Source organism: Rana temporaria, chromosome 1 (assembly GCF_905171775.1).
Source record: "Rana temporaria chromosome 1, aRanTem1.1, whole genome shotgun sequence".
NCBI lineage: Eukaryota > Metazoa > Chordata > Amphibia > Anura > Ranidae > Rana > Rana temporaria.
This window is the reverse complement of record NC_053489.1, coordinates 424598231-424617266: the sequence shown is the minus strand read 5'-3', so window position 1 is coordinate 424617266 and position 19036 is coordinate 424598231. Positions and strand designations below refer to the sequence as shown.

At 40.0% G+C, this 19036-nt stretch overlaps 1 protein-coding gene across 1 annotated transcript in view; it reads right to left on the bottom strand.

Moving 5' to 3' along the window:
- Positions 1-19036, bottom strand: part of LPL (lipoprotein lipase) — a 46583-nt gene that overhangs the window by 22232 nt on the left and 5315 nt on the right. Inside the window, exon 2 of the mRNA XM_040325322.1 lies at positions 2023-2201. Within this exon, the coding sequence (XP_040181256.1) occupies positions 2023-2201 (179 nt within the window). The remainder of the gene's footprint in view (positions 1-2022; positions 2202-19036) is intronic.

Below are 19036 nucleotides of genomic sequence, written 5' to 3'. Positions count from 1 at the left end.
GTAATGCAGCGGCTGTTGTGAATTAATCCTTAAAAGCAAATGGGAAGTGATATGAAAGTGAAATGAGAGTTGTTTGAAGCAAAAAGATAAAGTATAAGAATGTCTTGATCCTCTCATTGGATATAATATTTTGATTACCGTACTTATTCACCCAATTCTGACGAAGATATGCTTGGGCTAATTTACTAAAGAAGTTGGTAATCTTTACTCAAACATGATATGAATATTCACTTATGATTATACTTATTTTATAAGTATGTAATCTCTTAGAATGCATCTAAAGGAGTAGTTTTTCACATGATTGGTTAATTCAAGTGGATAGTCATACTATGTTTGAGTGAAAATAAACATCTCCTTTAGTAAATAAGCCTCATTGTGTAGTACAACACTTACAGTACATGCTTGCACAATATACACAGTGCAAGGACCGCTTAACACCAGAACCACACATGTGCATCATGCATTCCTGTGCGTTCCCCTGCAGTGTGATTTGTCTCTTCTATTTGCTTAGCTCTGATTATCGCGCTCTCTGGATGGCTGTATTGCACACCCGGAGGGACGCGAGAGGTGCCGTTTTTTATTATTTATCATTTCTATATATCTCCGTGAAGGAGTGTTTTAAGAGTGAGTTTTTTGTAAATTTAGCAAAGGGATGTCATATCGAATGTATATACTCTGCTTGATTGTAGCAATGTTACCAATTTGAGTGTTGCTTAAACGGCATTGGGGCTGTGGAATTTGGAAATTTCCCTATTGGACAAATGAGTAGCCATTTTGACTACAAATACCGAGATGCATCTGTGACCAGGCACGCCCCCCTGAAGACAGTCAATCGAAACGTACGTTGGAGGCGGTCCTGGTCACGTGACGCCCCCCCGCTCTGGTGAGCTGACAGGAAGGAGTTGATGGTGGAACTACGGCAGTGGTATCCAATCCCTGCAACCCAAATTCGAACCGCAGATTGGCGGTAACAGGCCTGCAGTCCCAGTGCCGGGTAGGCACTTTTAAAGTAAGAGGCCATTTGGCTTTCCGTGTTTTTATATTGTTTTTACTATTAAAACGTTATTACGCTATTGGCGTCTACCGTTTTTTTCTTTGCATATTCCCCCTATCTGGAACGCCTGGAAACGAGATTCAATAGTCCATATCCATGTGTGTGTAGGCACAATCCTGCACTGGCCCGTATGACTATCTTTTTAAGTAAAGTGGTCAACAGGCTCTGGTAAGAGCATTTTATATACAAAGCACCTTGGGTGGAAATAAGTGAATTCTGAAAAGTATGGTGGTGGCATTTTCTACTTTTCTCCACTAGGAAGATCACAACAATTATCAAGATTCGTTCTGGCTTTCTATGCATGTTATTGGGACTCTATTTTTTGGTTTTCAACTCAGTGAACTTTAGTGTTTTTTCTGATTGACACTGCAGAGGAATCTGCCTATTCATGCACGTTTGCATGGGACATTTCTGTTGTATATTGATTTATATCCTCTATGTTCCTGAAACCACTGTTCACACATGTTTTGTAAACTAACGTATTCGTTTTTATTATTTATTAATTGTTGCACATTGCTGTGTGGTAATCCACATATCACAATCACTATCGTGTGGTTGAGCGCCCTCTACCTTTTATTTTTTCAATATCACAATTCAGTATTGTTCTATGAGGAGCAGCTTTTTTAGTTTAATTTAGCACCTATTTGCATTTGGCGCAGAATTTCACATTTTTATCAGTGTGATTTGGCAGCCACTGCAATTAAATAGGCTGCCAAATCACACTGGACCGCACAAAAAAAATGCATGCACTACATTTGAAAACACTCTGCACCAAACCTCATACTACTGCAGTACCATGTGATCAGGCAACTACAAACCACTGCATTTGTGATCTATGTAAAAGCAGTGCATTTTGAACATGGTGCAGGAAAAACATACGAAACGCGCCTTTTCCACACCACATTCTGTTGTGAACTGGCCCGCAATAGATTTTATAATGTCTAAGGTCTAAAAAAATATTCCCTTACCGTCCATCCATGTATAACCACAAATGTTTTACTTGTTTGGTTGAAGTTGCATTCTGCAATAGAGTGTTCTTGTCCAGGGATAAGGTAACAGGTGTCTTCATCTGGCTCATTCGGAGTACGCAGTGCAAATTTGCTTTCAATGTCTTTGAAATCAGTTTTCTTCCCGACGATATTTGCAACTGTCAAATAAAGTAAAATTATGAATATATGCTACTAAGCATGGCATTAAACATGTAAACATGTAACTATGCTTGAGAGAGTGGGTAACCGCTCAAAGAGAACCAGGTAATCTGATTCCTGTGGTCCGAGCCAAGGGTGCAGGCAGTGCAATCAAAATGCAGGTTTAGGATGAAGGAAAAAAGCTGGGACAGCCGCACTCCAAAAAAACTCCTCCTTTAATTAAAAATCACAAAATACATGCCACAGCAAAAAACAGCACAACAAAAGAAAAGCTGACGTTTCGCACTATGCCTTAGTGCTTCTTCATAGCTATGAAGAAGCACTAAGGCATAGTGCGAAACGTCAGCTTTTCTTTTGTTGTGCTGTTTTTTGCTGTGGCATGTATTTTGTGATTTTTAATTAAAGGAGGAGTTTTTTTGGAGTGCGGCTGTCCCAGCTTTTTTCCTTCATCCTAAACATGTAACTATGCTTGTCAGCTGTTTTTGGTGTGTCAATTTTTAGCTGTTTCCTCCATCTTTGATTTCAAGCTCTACCGAGCAGGGCTCTCTGATTCCTACTGTCTTAAATTGTATTGTAATTTTACTGTCTGCCTTTATGTTGTAAAGAGCTGTGTAAACTGTTGGCACTTTATAAATCCTATATAATGATTATAATAGTTATATTCTAAATAATGTAGCTGTAGTGTAAAATAATAATACGTAAGGTTGAAGGAGAACTAGTGACATCTTGTTTGTCTGTGTATCAAAAACAATTGCCATATTCTTTTAATTAAATTCTTGATTTGTAAATGACATTAACATGCAAAAATTATACAAGATTGTCATAAGTTTTGAGTGGAGTGGTGACAGTAAAAAAAAAAACTTCAGCCTGTTATCATGCTTAGGTATGTGATACTAATTTTAAAGAAAAACTCAAGTCAAGTTTTTTTTATCTATTTTTCAATCAGTGGTCAATCTACACTGCCCTCTTCCACCTCTGATCCCCCTCCAGACTTCAGATTTTGCTTGCTTGTCTCACCCTTCTCCAGTCTAGGGCAGCCTTAACATACTAGGAAATGCTGATAAGACACATCGCAGTTAATAGCTTACTAAACCAGTCATTAATTTCCAATTACCTGAACTTCAAACATAATAGATATATGGCAGTAGAATGTGAGAAAGTGAAAAGGCAGTGATGGTCAAACTTGTTCCTGTCTAATGCAAGAAAGTGACTCTCTAATATTAAAATATGTTTTTTTTTTTTTTTTTTTTTTATTAACTCTTTAACAATGAGAATGTTCGATTTACAGATTTAGCCTGAGGTAGACACCATGTCTTATGAATACGATACAGTTGACAGGAAATCTTGAGTAATTACTTTATGTTATGCGTGCAAACGCTTTTCCAACATAGAAGTTCTTTGTTTGCCCTCCGTATTTACATTTCCACCCAGAAATAACATGATTAAAGCGCTGGTGCATATAGATCTGGCCATGAACAGGCAGATCTTTTGTCCAGTACAAGAAAATATCTTACTTTGACCAACTCAAATTTTCTTCAAATAGTTTTCTGGGCACACATTTCAGATCTCATTTGTTGTGTTACTGCTGAATGACTGCATTTGAGTTTTTTTTTCGATTGACTGACCCAGTAAACAGCTGCAGCAGGCATTTTAATGCCCAGCACAAATTAGATATGTGCATGCAGTGGTATAGATTTCTGTAGCTCCTAAAAAGGTTAGTTTAATTATTTGCACCTACAGTATGTCCTGCAATATTGACATACATAGATGAAAGCTGTGTTCACTGTAATCAGGAATTTTATTGTCCAGCACAAATGAGATATGCGCGTGCAGTGGTATGGATTTCTGTAGCTCTTTTAAAGGTCAGTTTAATTATTTGCACCTACAGTATGTCCTGCAATATTGCCATACATAGAGGAAAGCTGTGTTCACTGTAATACAGATCTTTTATGATCAAAGTACACACATGCATATGTTGTAATTAAGTTGTAAGTTGTAATATTGTAATTTATTTACCAGTGATTTTTTTTTTCTTAAATAAACCCTTTGGCCTGTTGTACAACCAAAGTGAATTTCCCTATCTAATAGATTAATGTTACTATTCTTATCTCCTAACCCTGTGAACTTCCAAAAGCTGATTCAGCAGCTTATTTGCAGGGAATGTACTGCCTGCATGCATAGTATATCTTGTACTTTAATGATACTGAATCAGCTGCGTCACCAATCAATGCTTATGAAACAGAGGTAGGAATAGGTAGTGGTTGTGAAAATTGACCTCTAGGTTGCGTATATCTACTCACAGGTCTTTACAAATCAATACATTAAAATCTGGCAGCTGTACAGAAATGCATCCTACAGATGTACTTTCTAATAAAATGTTGCCTTTAACTATAAGGCTTTTTATAGGTACTTTATTTAATTTTAAAAACCCTTCAATATAGCACATTCTACTGGGCATGCAATGCACATTCCATTACAGTACTGTATAGTGATAAGGATAGTGAGACACACAGTCAACAATTATCTCTTTGTGGCAGTGGAATGCTAAGAGTTAAGCAAAAATAGATTTGGTAGACAATAAGACTTATTTTTACACAATGTAAAAAAAAAAAAAAAGTACAGTTGGCTATAGAAAACAGTGATGATGAAGAATTTCAGATGGAACTATTCTGGAACTGACAAGATTCTAATCGGGTAACCACTATCTCAAAGATTATAACCGGAAGAGATTAGTGAATGAGGCCCCGTATACACGACCTGGTTTCTCTGCTAAAACCAGCAAGAAAACTGCTTTTTGCCGAGATTCCTGTTCGTGTGTACGAGGCATTCAGGTTTCTTGTCTGGAAATCTGGCCAGATTCTCGACGAGAAAAAAAGAGAACCTGCTCACTTTTTTCTCGTCGAGATTCTTGTCGGCCTGTTTCCCGACGAGAAACCCGAGAGTGTGTATACTTACCTGTCACCGTGGAAACCCGCGCATGCTCAAAATGACTTTGATGCATTTGCGGTAGCTTCCACGGCATAGGTAGGGTGAAGCAAGATGGTGGCGACGGCATCGAATGTAACAATAAATCCCTCTCAATCCACATCTTTAGACAGACGTTCTGTCTCAGCATGAAAGGTATTCACACCTCTGAGCATCAATAGGCTTTAAACAGTGTTATCACACAATGAAAGGCCTTTTCTTGACTCTTGGCCAGCCTGATTTAACATGTCAACAGTCTACACAGAGAGATGAGTCATAGAATAAACCAACACTTTGCAATATCTCCAATTGCAATATGAGCTATCAGTAATATCTCCTGTCCTGTAATTCAGGATATAATTTCTCAGTCACCCTATGGCCCTATCGGACATAAGGTTACCCTAGACATAAGAGTTATTAATGACGCTGGCACAGGAGTACCCCTCATCCTTCCAAAGTCTCTGTTTGTCCCGGGTCATTCCGTTACAAACAGGTTTTTCCTGACGAGATTCCTGGGTGTGTGTACGAGGCCTGAATCACTAAAATTTGTGATGTTCTTCATAAAGGCCACATTTTAAAACCCCTAGATCAAAAGAACAGTACATTTGGAAAACTTTGACCATTCCTATAGATGACCAAACTTATTCTATTCTAAAGATACAAGCTCCTTTGGAACTACCAACAGCCAGCCGAATTGGATGGTTTAGGCAAGTCCTTGAATTGTTTTGGTAAATCTAAAGGACATTATACAGAGGTTGGACAAGAATATTGTAATTTTTATTGGCAATCTCCGCAAAAAACGTGACAGTTGGATTAGATTTTCCAGTACAGCTCCAATGCCATCTTTTCCACCATTGTGGAAATAAACAGACCTACCAAATTAGCTTTACTTATAAACAGTGCTAGCCTTTCCACTGTAAGGTTACCATCTATTTATATGATGCTTGCTAGCTGTTAGAATGTGTTAAAGTATGTAAAACATCATTGGCATCATCATCTATAAATTGCCAGTACAAGCTATGACATATATGTTATATATATATATATATATATATATATATATATATATATATATATATATATACACAAGCACCTGTAATAATAAATAAAATATAAATGTTAGAAGTGAACTTGTCCTTACAGAACTGCTTTTTAGGGGTCATGTTTGCCTGTAATTATTTTAAAGATATTTTAACATTCCTGCATATCTTCTAGCAGACTTAAACTGTACATACTTGCTTTGCAGGATGACTGCAGGAGATATGTTGCTGTGAGCGTTTGACTTGGCAGACCTATTTCTCTGGAGGCACACTTTCCAAGAACTGCTAGTTATTCTTAACTTAAGAGTGCAACGTTCCCATAAATCAAGCACTGTTGACACTATCTAAAAAACTGCCAAAGAAGCACGTGAAAACATGAGTTTTGTTGACAGCTTTCCTGCCTTGCACCACAATAGATGTTCCATAAACAGAGAAGTGCCACCTTAGGATCCCCATGGTGCAACTGTGAGGCCTCGTACAAATGACCGTTTTCCTCGACAAAATCAATCAAGAATCTTGGTGGCAGAGCTTTTTTGCCGAGGAAAACGTGTCGTGTGTATGTTTTTCTTTGAGAAAACTGTTGTGGATCTCGACGAAAAAAAAGAGAACAAGTTCTCTTTTTTCTCGTCGGGTGTCTCAATTTCCTTGTCGTGTTTCTCGTCGGGCTGGTTTATGACAAGAAACATGTTCGTGTGTATGCTTAGAAACCCACGCATGCTCAGAATAAAGTGTGAGATGGGAGCGCACCTTAGGGAAAACTAGCGTTTGTACTGGAGATAGCACATTCGTCACGCTGTAACAGACTGAAAAGCGCGAATCGTCTCTTACCAAACTTTTACTTAACACGCAGTAACAATAGATTAGCAAAAGCAGCCCCAAGGGTTGTGCCAGTGGAATCGAACTTCCCCTTTATAGTGCCGTCATACATGTTGTACGTCACCGCATTTAAGAACGACGAGATTTTGTCTTCACAGTGTGTATGCAAAGAAAGCTTGTCAAGATTCTCGACAAGCCTGAAAAGGAACTTGTGGGGGAAAACAATGTTTATTTTACGACAAGTTTCTCAGTCGTGTGTACGAGGCCTGAGACTGAATCTAAAATTTCACACTCTCTAAAAAAGTCAAAGTGCCATAAAGCTGTCATCTGCTCATTTTATGGCTGCTAATATATGACGTTTTATAACTTTCAGTTAATGATGATTTCTACAAATTCAACACATCCTTCCATGAAAGACTGCTGGCTATAAAGATTAATGAGCTACAAATGTCTCTGAAACAGGCTTTCTGCAGCAAAAATGAAAGCCAGGAAATGCAAAAAAAAACCCACATAGAACTAGTGCTATAACATTATATTGTCACATTGTAATTTGGCTGGAATTGTTAGCGTTCTGGAAAAAGTTATGTAGAGGTGGTTTATGAAACATTTACATTTTTCACCTTGACAAGTAAACCTGAGTTACCTCTGAACACCTAGCTGTGTTCAGTGGAATTTAACAAATAGAAATTTCTATTGCCTCTGGATAAATAAAGTGAATACAGCTTCAATGAAATTAAAATATGTTCTCCTTTAGTACGTTAACCTCAAATGAATTGTTTAGTAGAGGTAACAAGCACTGTTACATAAGAACCCCTGTAAGTATTGAAAAGGACCACAGGGTATAAGTGTAATTATTTTATTCCAATTACCTTAATACAGTTCTTTCTGACATGTAGCCTACCGAAAACCCTGCACTGTTAGCTGGCTGCTTTTGGTCTTTTGGTTCTGATTTTGGTCCCTGACATTATTTGAATGGAATCAGGCACTGCAGTAGAATTTTATGTGATTGTAATTAATCAGCTAAGGGTACCCATGTGCTGTCATCAGGATTTTTGGAGAACTGTATATTGGAAAGGCAGCACGGAGGTATGGGTCATTTTGACAGGACACTTATCCATACCTCCCAACTGTCCCTAAATTGAAGGGTCTGTACTTCTTCTTGAATCAAAATTCATCTGTCCCTCTTTGCTACTCAGCTGTCTCTCATTTTGGACAAATGTGTAGAACTTTATAAAAGTGTTACAATACACTAAACCTTTCACACAAACCTTTTTATAATCATATTACTGTTTTAAAAAGCCAGTCTAAAGGAAACACAGTGATGAAGAGAGTACCTTTCCTTAACTTTACCCAGCCCTTGAGACATAATTCCTGCACAATTCCTGCCACTAACACTATCGATGGGGCATAATTCCTGCCACTAACACCATTGATGGTACGTAATTCCTGCCACTGACACCAAGGATGTTGCACTATTCCTTCCACTGATGCCAATAATTTCTCCCCCTAATACCAAAGATGTGGCATATTCTATTTCCACTAGGTACAGTCTGGCCCCCCTAAAGTCTGAAGGACAGTAAACTGACCCTTTGTGTAGAAAGTATGGGGACTCCTTGTTTGGACAATCAAGTTTTACTTATTAATCCTTCATAGGCCACATACCGTATTTATCGACCTATTGCGCGCCCGGCGTATAGCACGCACCCCCGAACTTGAAGAAAAATTCCTGGGGAAAAAAAATTACTTACTTACAGTTTGGATGCCCCTCGTCGGTGTCTTGCCCATCGTCCATCGCGTCCTGCCCTTCGTCCATCGCCTCCATCGGCGGCCTCGTCCGGTCCGGCGTCCTTCTGCGGCCATTGGGGTGCCCTCCCCACTCGATCCCCGCTTCCCGCGCTGAGTTTGAACCACTGCGCCGGCATATACCGAGCGCAGTACACTCAGGTATAGTCGGACAGGCTTGGCTCCTTTCGCGTAAAGGACGTACAGGATGCACAAGACGTGACCACGAGAGGAGCCTGCCCGACTATACCCGAGTGTACTGCGCTCGGTATATGCCGGCGCAGTGGTTCAAACACGCGCTGTGTTTGAACCACTGCGCTGGCATATACGGGAAGCGGGTATCGGCGTATATCGCGCACCCACAATTTTGCCCTGATTTTTAGGGCAAAAAAGTGCGCGGTATATGCCGATAAATACGGTAACTGGGGGCATGGCAGGGCATGTGTCATTTGCCTACAAATTTGGAGGAGATTTACTAAAACTGGTGCACTCAGAATCTGGTGCAGCTGCACATCTTAGCCAAACAGCTTCTAACTTCAGCTTGTTCAATTGAAGTGATTGTAAAGTCTAGTTAAAAATAAATAAAAATAACAAACATGTTATATTTACCTCCCCTGTGCAGTTGGTTTTGCACAGAGCAGTCTGGATCTTCCTCTTCTCGGGTTCCTCTTCACTGCTTCTGGCCTCTTTCTCCTGTCGAGTGCCCCCACAGCAAGCAGCTTGTTATGGGGTGCACCGAACCAAGTCACAGCTCCCTGTGTCTATTCAGACATGGAGCCCCGGCTCCGCCACCTCTCTCCCCTGATTGACTAGCTGACTTTGATTGACAGCCACAGGAGCCAATGGCGCCGCTGCTGTATCTCAGACAATCAGAAGGAGAGTCCCGGACTGCTAAGACACTCGTGGACATCGCTGGAGAGAGATAGGGCTCAGATAAGTAATTAGGGGGTGCTGGAGAGGCTGCTACACGTATAGAATGCATTAGGATAAAAAAAACTTCTGCCTTTACAACTCCTTCAAGCTTTGGCAAAAAAACCTGGAAGTTGACTGGTGTGTATGCAGTGTTGCACCAGATTTTGCACTCTCAAGTTTTAGTAAATAACCCCCACTTTGTGCTAAAAGTTGTCCCTCTTTCCCATCTCAGAAAGTTTAGAGCTATGCTCATCTCACGCAGTCCTTTTTTGATGATACTTTCTGAGGTTATCCTGTAATGCGTTTAAGCTCCTTAAAGTGGTTGTAAACCCTTACAGACTACTTTTACCTACAGGTAAGCGTAGATTAAGGCTCCATGCACACAGAAGCTAAAAAAAGCATTTTTTTGGCGTTTTTGCAATAGCCTTCATTAGCGTTTTTCAGTGTACCGTTTTTTTCAATAGATAAAAACACACTAAAAACCGCTGGTGAGCAGCGTTTTTGAGCGTTTTGCGCTATTTAGCGTTTTTTCCCGCCGAAAAACTGCACTTTGAACGCAAATTTTGGGCGTTCAGAAAAAAGCCAATAAACTCCAAAGCTCATTAACACTAAAAAAAGCCCATGTGTGCATGGGCACATAGGCTAACATAGAGTTAAGTTTATGGGCTTTTTAAAAAAACTCCAATAAACTGCAGTTTATCAGCTTCTGTGTGCATGGAGCATAAGGCTTACCTGAAGGTACAAGAAATATCTCCTAAACCTACACGGTTTAGGAGATATTTGCAAAAGACATGCACCGATGTCTACAGCGCATGCACCGTAGACAACAGCGCACAGGCGCACTGAGCATACCGCTTCTAACGGCGATCATGCTGTTAGTGGCGGCATCGCCCGCATGCGTGGGAGTGACATCATCGCAGCTCTGGCCAATCACAGCGTTGGAGCCGCGATACCCGGAAGTCACTCCGGGAGACATGGCGGCGATGGCGGAGGCGAACAAGGTCGGCTGCGGGGGCTTCGATCTCAAGTAAGTACTTCATAATGAGCTAGTATGCTATGCATACTAGCTCATTATGCCTTTGTCTTGCAGGGTGTATTTTATTTATTTTTTGGCTTTACTTCCTCTTTAAAGAGTTATTTAACCTTCATAATAAAACTGCCTATGCAAAAAATGGGTCCTAATTTTTTAAAAGACACTGTTCAGTGTAGAAAAAAATTGCTTTCTTTAAGTTATATTAACCCCCTCAGTGGTATTCCTGAGTCTGGCTTGGGGTGGAATTTCAGCACCAAAAGCGGTAACCCCGAGCCAGACTCGGGATCGCCTCGCAGTGTCCACAGGCAGAGTTTACTTACCTTGTCCCTGGATCCTGTGATGCCTCCCCGCTGTGTGATCAAGCTCTCTCCTCGCTCGATTCACACAGTGCCCGCGTGCCGCCGAGCTCCGTTCCCTTCGACGTTACAACGCACGGGGGTGGAAATCGGCGCCAAATTCAAAAAAGTAAATACACACAATACATACAGTATACTGTAATCTTGTAGATTACAGTACTGTATGAAATAAATACACATCCCCTTTGTCCCTAGTGGTCTGCCCAGTGTCCTACATGCACTTTTATTTAATAAAGACTGTTCTTTCTGCCTGGAAACTGGAGATTGTCCATAGCAACCAAAAGTGTCCCTTTATGTCAAAAGTGGTTTTAGACCAGCTAAAAAACAGCAATAATAAATTATAATTACTTGCAGAATTGAGCCATAGCGATTTGTGGGTAAATTCGTCATCAAAAAATAAAAGTAATGACAGCGACAATTCTGCAACTGAGCAAATTTCAGAGTTTTTGATTTAATTACATTATTGAATAATTTTATTATAATTACATTATTATTTGTTATAATTATTTATAGTTATTTATTATATTATAATTTATGATTTTGTTTTTCAAACTTTATCATACCCGGGTTGTCTACTAGACTCTTGTTTGGACAGATATAATGAGTTATTCCTAAGAATTACAGGCCTACAACATAAAACCCCAAATTTCCATGCAAAATAATTGTACCGCTTTCAGCACCTAAAATCTGAAAGAATCATACCGCCAGGGAGGTTAACAATATACATTTTTATGAAATCTAAAATTTAAATAGTAATTGCTTTTTGGTATTTGAGTTCAGAAATTTAGAACATTATCCCAGGATAAGTAGATGTTGCAGAAAATTGTTTATGGATAATGCTTTTACAGTAGGAAATACTGTATCCATGAAGAAACAGTATACTCATAGGCTGCACTCCTGATTTGGAATACCAACATCTCCCCCTCTTATTATCCCAATTACAAAGAGGGGAAGTGTTCTGTATTTCGCAGAAGATAGATGGGAAAGCTGACCATATTGTTTGTTCAGAGCACAATTGCAAGGGCACTGGGGTTCTGACAGGATCAACAATCATTGTTCTATACTTAAATTAGCCGGAAAACGAATGCCGCAACCACCACATCTAAGGTCTGGTGAGCTGTAATATATAACATTTTTGTTTTGGGGGGATTTAAATTTGAATGATTCCAAATGATAATGACCAGATGTAGAACTAATTTATTATGTGTTGTAAACAGTGAAACTGATAAAACATGCAATAAATCACCAAAAAACCTCAATATTAGCCAACTGCGCACAGCATTTTAAGCCTGATAGTTGGCACTTAATCCACCTTACTTGTTCTTTACCCACGTGTTATTATTGGAAATTGTAGACATGTGCTTGCCAATCTGTAATTTATTTATCAGAGAGATCAAACAGAATCAGCCAACAGTTAGATAACGATCTACTCTTTGCTTTCTAAGATACACTGTCTGCTGTCCAAGATTTCACTTCAAAGATACGCATAACGTGAGTGATGGGTTATTAAAGGACATATATTTAATGCCAATCCATTAACAATTGTATTTGCTATAATCTCTGAATATTCTGAGTAGATACATGTGCTGACCTTGCATAAAAATGTCACCTCTGGGTAAATGACGTCTTATGATGCGTGTTGAATTGATTACTATGGAAAATGTTACACAACTTCAGGAGCCTGGGTCACTGCAGCTGTTGTGTGTTTAGCGGGGTATTCTGAGACTTCAAGTGCCACTGCAGCTGGAGATCCAAATTCTTTTTATTGTGACTTTTACTTTTTTGTATTAAAGAGCACAAGAAGCACTCTGCTATGAACAGATTGCAATAACCTATTGTAACTGATTTTGACTAGGTTTGACTGATTGTTATAGATTACTGCACTTTGCTAATTCCCTGTTTATGAATTATGGATTTCTTAACTTATTTCAGGAATTTAAGTTGTACCAACACTTTATTCAATGCTTTTACATATCTATATATTCACATCAGTCCCTGCCTTTAAACTACAGGCCTGCCTACCCCACAAAAAAATTAAAATCAGCAGCTACAAATGCTGCAGCTGCTGACATTTTATATATGGACACTTACCTGTTCAGGGTTGCCCGCGATGTCGGCACCGCAGCTGATGTTCGGATCGGCTGTCAGGTGCAGCCGCCAACATAGTCGGTAAGGGGACCCTGCAGTGCAGTCTTTTGGCTTCACGCCTGGTTCCCTACTGGGCATGCATGCTGTGCATTCCAATTGGAAGAAGGAGGGGGCCAGTATTCTGACGTACCTCGCCGGAGGGAGGTCAGACAGAAGTTGGGACAGGGTACCTGTCAAAAAGAGGTCCCTCCCCCCCCTCCCCCCTGAAAGGTGCCAAAGGTGGCACCTGAGGGGGAAGCAGACAAATAAGCAAAAGTTACACTTTTGGGTGGAACTTTGCTTTAACCACTTCCCATCCCGCCTATTGTCATATGATAGCCACAAGGTGGCTCTGCCACCCTGGGTGGACGACATATGATGTCCTCGGGCCTCCCGGCCACTAGGGGGCGCGCGCGGGTGCCGATGCGTGTGTCTGGCGGCCGCAATGTCCGCCAGGTACCCGCGATCGGCAGTTACAGAGCCAGAGAAGTGGATCTCTGTCCTCTGTCCTCTGTCCTCTGTCCTCTGTCCTCTCCCTGACATCCTGTCAGGGAGAGGAGACCGATTATGTGTCCCTTGTACATAGGGACACCGATCGGTCACCACCCCTAGTCAGTCCCCTTCCCCCACAGTTAGAATCACCCCCTAGGGAACACATTTAACCCCTTGATTGCCCACTAGTGTTAACCCCTTCCCTGCCAGTCAAATTTATACCGTAATCATTGCATATTTATAGCACTGTTCGCTGTATAAATGTGAATGATCCCAAATAGTGTCAAAAGTGTCCAATCTGTCCGCCGCAATATCGCAGTCCTGATAAAAATTGCAGATAACCGCCATTACTAGTAAGAAAAAATAATAAAAAAAATTCATAAATCTATTCCCTATTTTGTAGGTGCTATAACTGTTGCGCAAACCAATCACTATATGCTTATTGCGATTTTTACCAAAAATATGTAGAAGAATACATATCTGTCTAAACTGAGAATTTTTTTTTTTTTTATATTTTTTTTATGGGATATTTATTATAGCAAAAAGTAAAAAATATTGTGTTTTTTTTTTCCAAATTGTCAATCTTTTTTTGTTTATAGCGCAAAAAATTAAAAAAACGTAGAGATGATCAAATACCACCAAAAGGAATCTCTATTTGTAGGGGAAAAGGACGTTAATTTTTTTTTGAGCCACGTCACACGACAATTCATTCAAAGCGTGACAGTGCTGAAAGCTGAAAACTGGCCTGGGCAGGAAGGGGGTGAAAATGCCCGATATTGAAGTGGTTAAGGAGCTTACAATCTAAAGTCCCTATCTCACATGCATGCATACACATACTAGGGCCAATTTAGACAGGATCCAATTAACCTACCAGTACGTCTTTGCAGTGTTGTAGGAAACCAGATTAGATTATTCACATCCCACGCAAGCACTGGAAGAACATGCAAAATCTGTGTGAATTAAGCCTACTTATTAGAAAATGCATCCTAGTACATTGGTATGCAGGAGGCAGACCCAGAGTTCTAGGCAGAGTTCCAGGTGCTAAATGGGAGTTGGATTAATCTGAAAATATCCCCTGTGGGAAGAGCAGAGAGGAAAATAAAAATAAGGTATGCAAAGTGTAAAGATCTTGCAGCTATCTATAAAGCTGAACTCCCGCAAAAGTAAAAGTCCTTCCTTGCATTTTTTTGCATTTTTTTTACTTGCCAATAAACATTTGAAATACTACATTATGAGGGAATCTTTTATGTCTCCCCCTTGAGGGGGAAAATGAGGGTTACAAAGGATCGTTTAAAAATTCAGGAATGACCTAAGGGGGCGCAATTTATTTGTGCCCACGTCGTGCATGGGTTCACGCCCGCTGACCCTTCCATATTACTGCTTGCAGTAATATATGGTACTGTCTCTTTAATTGTTTTCTGAGTTACCTGTACAGGTTACCCATACCTCTCAACTTTTTGAGATGGGAACCAGGGACACCTATTAGCAAGCATATGTAGGCATAGGACACACACCCCTGCCATGCCCTCTTAAATGAGAATTATACCACTCTTATTCCTTTATGTTGACTTTTGAAACTTACCAATGCAACAATTCAAACATGTGATAAAAGCTTTCGCTTTCTTTGAGAAAAGAGGCCAAATATGTCTGGTAAGTTCAGACTGTTTTCACTTGGGAGCACTATTTTTTCCATTGGAGTGGCACAGATAGTAGATAGATAGATATTGGAGAATCACAGCAAGCACTTTTTGCGAACCGTAAGACCCCTTTCACACTGAGGTGGTTTTCAGGTGTTTTAGCTCTAAAAACAGTGCCTGAAAACCGCCTCCCATTGATTTCAGTGTGACTTTTCACACTGAAGCTGTGCGCTTGCAGGACGTTAGGAAAAGTCCTGCAAACAGCATCTTTGGGGGCAGTTTGGAAGCGTTGTATTTAACGCTCTCAAAACACCCTGCTCATTGAAAAGCGTTTTGAAAGCGCCGCAACACGGCTTCTTTGGGGTTAATAGCGCCCCATTAGCGACCGAAAATGGAGGCTTAAACAGCAATAAATCTCTGCTTTAAATGAGCAGCACTAACGCGGACGTTCTTTTTTTAGGGCTGCGAAAATTAACAATGAATTCCTCGATTAATCGTACATTTTTTGGATCGATCACAATTATTTTGATCGGTACTCACCTCTCAATCTGCAGATCGCGTGGTGTGCCGATACGCGGATTGAGCCCATAGGAAAGCGTAGCTGCGGCACGCTGACTTCATTATCACCCGCCTCAACTGCTCGTGGATTTGCCTGCTTGTGTAGTGGTAAGCAAGCAGACAATCGTATATACAGTGGGGGAGATGTGGATTTTACAGTGGGGGAGATGTGGATATTACAGTGGGGGAGATGTGGGGAGATGTGGATATTACAGTGGGGGGAGATGTGGATATTACAGTGGGGGGAAGATGTGGATATTACAGTGGGGAGATGTGGGGAGATGTGGATATTACAGTGGGGGGAGATGTAGATATTACAGTGGGGGGAGATGTGGATATTACAGTGGGGGAAGATGTGGATATTACAGTGGGGGAGATGTGGATATTACAGTGGGGGGAAGATGTGGATATTACAGTGGGGAGATGTGGATATTACAGTGGGGGAGATGTGGATATTACAGTGGGGGGAAGATGTGGATATTACAATGGGGAGATGTGGATATTACAGTAGGAGGATATGTGGGGAGATGTGGATATTACAGTGGGGGAGATGTGGATATTACAGCGGGGGGAGATGTGGACATTACAGTGGGGGAGATGTGGTTACTACAGTGGGGGAGATGTGGATATTACAGTGGGGGAGATGTGGATATTACAGTGGGGGGAGATGTGGGGAGATGTAGATATTACAGTGGGGGATATGTGGGGAGATGTGGATATTACAGTGGGGAGATGTGGATATTACAGTTGGAGATATGTGGATATTACAGTGGGGAGATGTGGACATTACAGTGGGGGACATGTGGACATTACAGTGGGGAGATGTTGATATTACAGTGGGGGAGATGTGGATATTACAGTGGGGAGATGTGGACATTACAGTGGGGACATGTGGACATTACAGTGGGGGACATGTGGACATTACAGTGGGGGAGATGTGTATATTAAAGTGGGGGAGATGTGGATATTACAGTGGGGGATATGTGGATATTACAGTGGGGGTGATGTGGATATTACAGTGGGGAGATGTGGATATTACAGTGGGGGATACGTGGATATTACAGTCAGGGATATGTGGATATTACAGTGGGGAGATGTCTGTGGATATTACAGTGGGGGACTAGTGTTGCTCACGAATATTCGTATTGAGAATATTCGGCTCGAATATGGCATATTCGAGTATTCGCGATATATTTCGAATTTCGCGGTGAATATTCACTATTCCGAATATTCGCATTTTTTAAATTTTATTTTTAAAACAGATCACATCCTATCGACGTCTAAAAGCATTGCTGGTATGATTAGAGACCCTGGGCCGAGTAGCTAAGCTGAGGCGATCCTTTTATGTTGCCGAATATAGAAAAAAAAAATTGCGAAATTTCGCTAATGCGAATGCGAAAATGATTGCGAATTTTCGATAACTGTGGTAGGAGAACTCTGATTGTCTCTGATGCAAAAGGGGGGGGGGCTTTGTGTATGTTTCTGTTATGAATATTTGTATGTTTGATATTATTTATTTTTTTAAGAAGGAAAGAATTGCGCATACCTTAAAAAAAGGGGAGAATACAGCAGCAACTCAAAAATGTTATACAACATAAATTAATACAAGACAGAAAATGGAGTCGCTCTACAAGAATAAAAAATATGTCTAGTGACAAGACATGCGGGCAAATTATAAAATAAGCAAGCGCAAATAACTTGTGAAATACACAGTGAAACAAATATATAAAGAAATATAGTCCCAATAATAGAAAAATAATCTTTCATAAAAATGTCTTTGATATGTGAAGTGAAAAAAAGTCCAAAGCATGCAGCATGAACGTGTTCAATCTTCAAGGTGTTTGATTTACAAACGGCTGTGACAGATGGATAGAGTAAAGAATCACCACCAATGCAAAACACTTTTTATTTTCTATTGTAAAATATCACGAATATTCTGAGCCAATCAGAGTGCTCCTTCCGCATTTGCCGAATATTCGCAATTATTTTGTATTGTAAAATATCACGAATATTCTGAGCCAATCAGAGTGCTCCTTCCGCATTTGTCGAAATTTCGCAATTATTTTGTATTGTAAAATATCACGAATATTCTGAGCCAATCAGAGTGCTCCTTCCGAAATTTCGCCATCAATATCGCATTCGCATTTTGCGAAATTTCGATACAATATCACGAATATTCTGAGCCAATCAGAGTGCAAAATATCACGAATATTCTGAGCCAATCAGAGTGCTCCTTCCGCTGTTGTCGAAATTTCGCAATTATTTTCGCATTCGCAATAGCGAAATTTTGCAAAAATTTAATTTCGATAAAATATCACGAATATTCGAATTTAGCGAATATTTCTCGAATATTCGGCTATATATTTGTGATATATCGCGAAATCGAATATGGCGTATTCTGCTCAACACTATGGGGGACATGTGGACATTACAGTGGGGAGATGTGGATATTACAGTGGGGGAGATGTGGACATTACAGTGGGGAGATGTGGATATTACAGTGGGGAGATGTGGATATTACAGTGGGGGAGATGTGGATATGACAGTGGGGGGATGTGGATATTACAGTGGGGGAGATGTGGACATTACAGTGGGGAGATGTGGATATTACAGTGGGGGAGATGTGGATATTACAGTGGGGGAGATGACGATATTACAGTGGGGAGATGTGGATATTACAGTGGGGGAGATGACGACATTACAGTTATAATTAATCGAAATTAGTCGATTAATCGATTAAAAAACATTGATTCATCGAACACGAAAATTTTAATCAGTAACAGCCCTAATTTTTTTATATACTGTAATTCACGTTATTTTCGTTTTTTAGTAGAGCACTTTTTATTGTAAATTTATTCGATGATATTGATTTTAACGAGCGCGGTTTTCTTCTGGATTCATATTTTATCTATATTTTTTATGTATATATTTATGAATTTATTCACGTATTTATTTTTTTATATATTATTTTCGTTATTTTAGTTTTTTAGTAGAGCACTTTTTATTGCAAATTGATTCAATGATATTGATTTTGATGAGCACGGTTTGTCTTCTAATTGTGGTTTCATTAATTTTTTTTTTTATTTCAGGTACTTGTATAGCGCCGTCAATTTTCAC